This window comes from Psammomys obesus, unplaced genomic scaffold (assembly GCF_907164565.1).
Source record: "Psammomys obesus unplaced genomic scaffold, mPsaObe1.curated_primary_1811, whole genome shotgun sequence".
NCBI classification, from domain to species: Eukaryota; Metazoa; Chordata; class Mammalia; order Rodentia; family Muridae; genus Psammomys; species Psammomys obesus.
The window spans coordinates 4,809,098-4,810,723 of NW_026596166.1; the positions used below are offsets into that span (position 1 = coordinate 4,809,098).

The window sequence follows — 1,626 nt, forward strand, 5'->3', positions numbered from 1 at the left end:
ACACACACACACACACACACACACACACACACACACACACACACACAACCAACAAACTCAGTAGAAGTGTGCAAAGTTGCCCAGTGGGTGCTGTTGAAACAAAGAGGTCAAATCTGTGAAAACGGGTTGCTGCCTCTTAAAGGAAGCCGCAGGGATAGGGGTCCCAGCACCAAAGGGCCCGGGCTTCAAGGCGGCCAGGACCCTTTCCTTTGCCCTTAGCACATTTCAATCAACTCTCCGCAGCTCCGCAGGCGGCTTACTGACTTACTCTCAGGCAGAGGTCCTCCCATTGTCTGTGCAAAAGCTCGATCTGCTCCTTGAGGACCGTCACGTCCTCCGCCAGGATGTGCTGGCTCAAGTCGGCCTTCATAGCTTGAAGTTCTTTCAAGTTGTGTGTCCAGTGAGCCAGAGACGCCTCTACCTCCTGCAGTTAAACACAGGGGGAAAGAGGGAAAAATGTCTTCAAGCCCAGCTTCTGTTGTTTCCAAACCTGTAGGCTAATCCTTTGATTAGGCTCTGGGGGAGGGGAGCCAGGGAAGGGGAGGGACCTTGGAAATGAGAAACAGCCGCTTGCCTACCGCAGCCCTGTCAGGCTGCCTACAGTCACCTTTCCCTCAAGGGGGACAGACCGTCTTTGCTCAATTCCAGGACACTCCTTCAGGTAGTTTGCGTTTTTAATGAAGTCATTGTGTTGAAAAGCCACCCAGGCCCTTTACCATACTTTGGAGGGCGCAGTGTGCGTAACGTAGGAGAAGCAACCTTTACACACGTTTCTGGATTAAGACTCAGAAACTATATTAAGAAGTGATACAAAGCATGATGCCTCACATTGAAAATGCCTGGGTGTGGTACCAACACTGTGTCCGTTGTAAAATGACAACTTCCGTTTGGAAGGAGTTATTTTTGATTTTCTAAACAAGTGACTATAACAGAAGGAAAAAAAATTGCTTGCTGATTACTGGCAGAGATTAATTAGCAGAAAGATTCTTATGTTTATCGTTTTTCTTTCATTCATTCATTCATTCATTCATTCATTCATTCATTCATTCATTCATTCGTGTGCAGGAGATCCAGCCTAGGGCCTCACTCTAGCTAGGCAAAGACTGCATCAACGAGCTATACCATGAGCTCTGACTAGTTTTAAAAATGAACTTATTTCCAGATCCAATGAATTGTAGCAAGTAATCAAGAAAATTCTTGACACAAGGCCAAATGCTCAAGGGTCTACGAGGTCTTAATTGTGTTCAGGGTTCCTTATGTATGGCACATTTTCCAGGCCTCTGGTCCTGCCCTTCAGTTGAAATCTGAAGCCAGATACCAGGTCATTTACACCAGAGATCAGTCCAAAAGAGGCTACGGTAAAGAGGAGCTAATTGTTTTCTTTTTGAGACAGGCTTTCTCTGTGTAGTCCTGGCTGTCCTGGAGCTACTCTGTAGACCAGGCTGGTCTGGAACTCAGAGATTCACCTGCCTCTGCTTCCCAAGTGCTGGGACTAAGGGTGTGCGCCACCACCGCCACTCAGCATTATTCACAATAGCCAACCTACAGCAACAATCTAAGTGTCCCTTTACTGATGACTACACACACACACACACACACACACACACACACACACACACACACACA

General features: G+C 47.2%; 1 protein-coding gene across 3 annotated transcripts in view; it reads right to left on the reverse strand.

The window, feature by feature from the left end:
* Positions 1 to 1,626, reverse strand: part of Syne2 (spectrin repeat containing nuclear envelope protein 2) — a 305,981-nt gene that overhangs the window by 41,769 nt on the left and 262,586 nt on the right. For all 3 annotated transcript variants that reach the window (XM_055595536.1, XM_055595534.1, XM_055595535.1), the window contains one exon: positions 269 to 424. In XM_055595536.1, the coding sequence (XP_055451511.1) occupies positions 269 to 424 (156 nt within the window). The remainder of the gene's footprint in view (positions 1 to 268; positions 425 to 1,626) is intronic.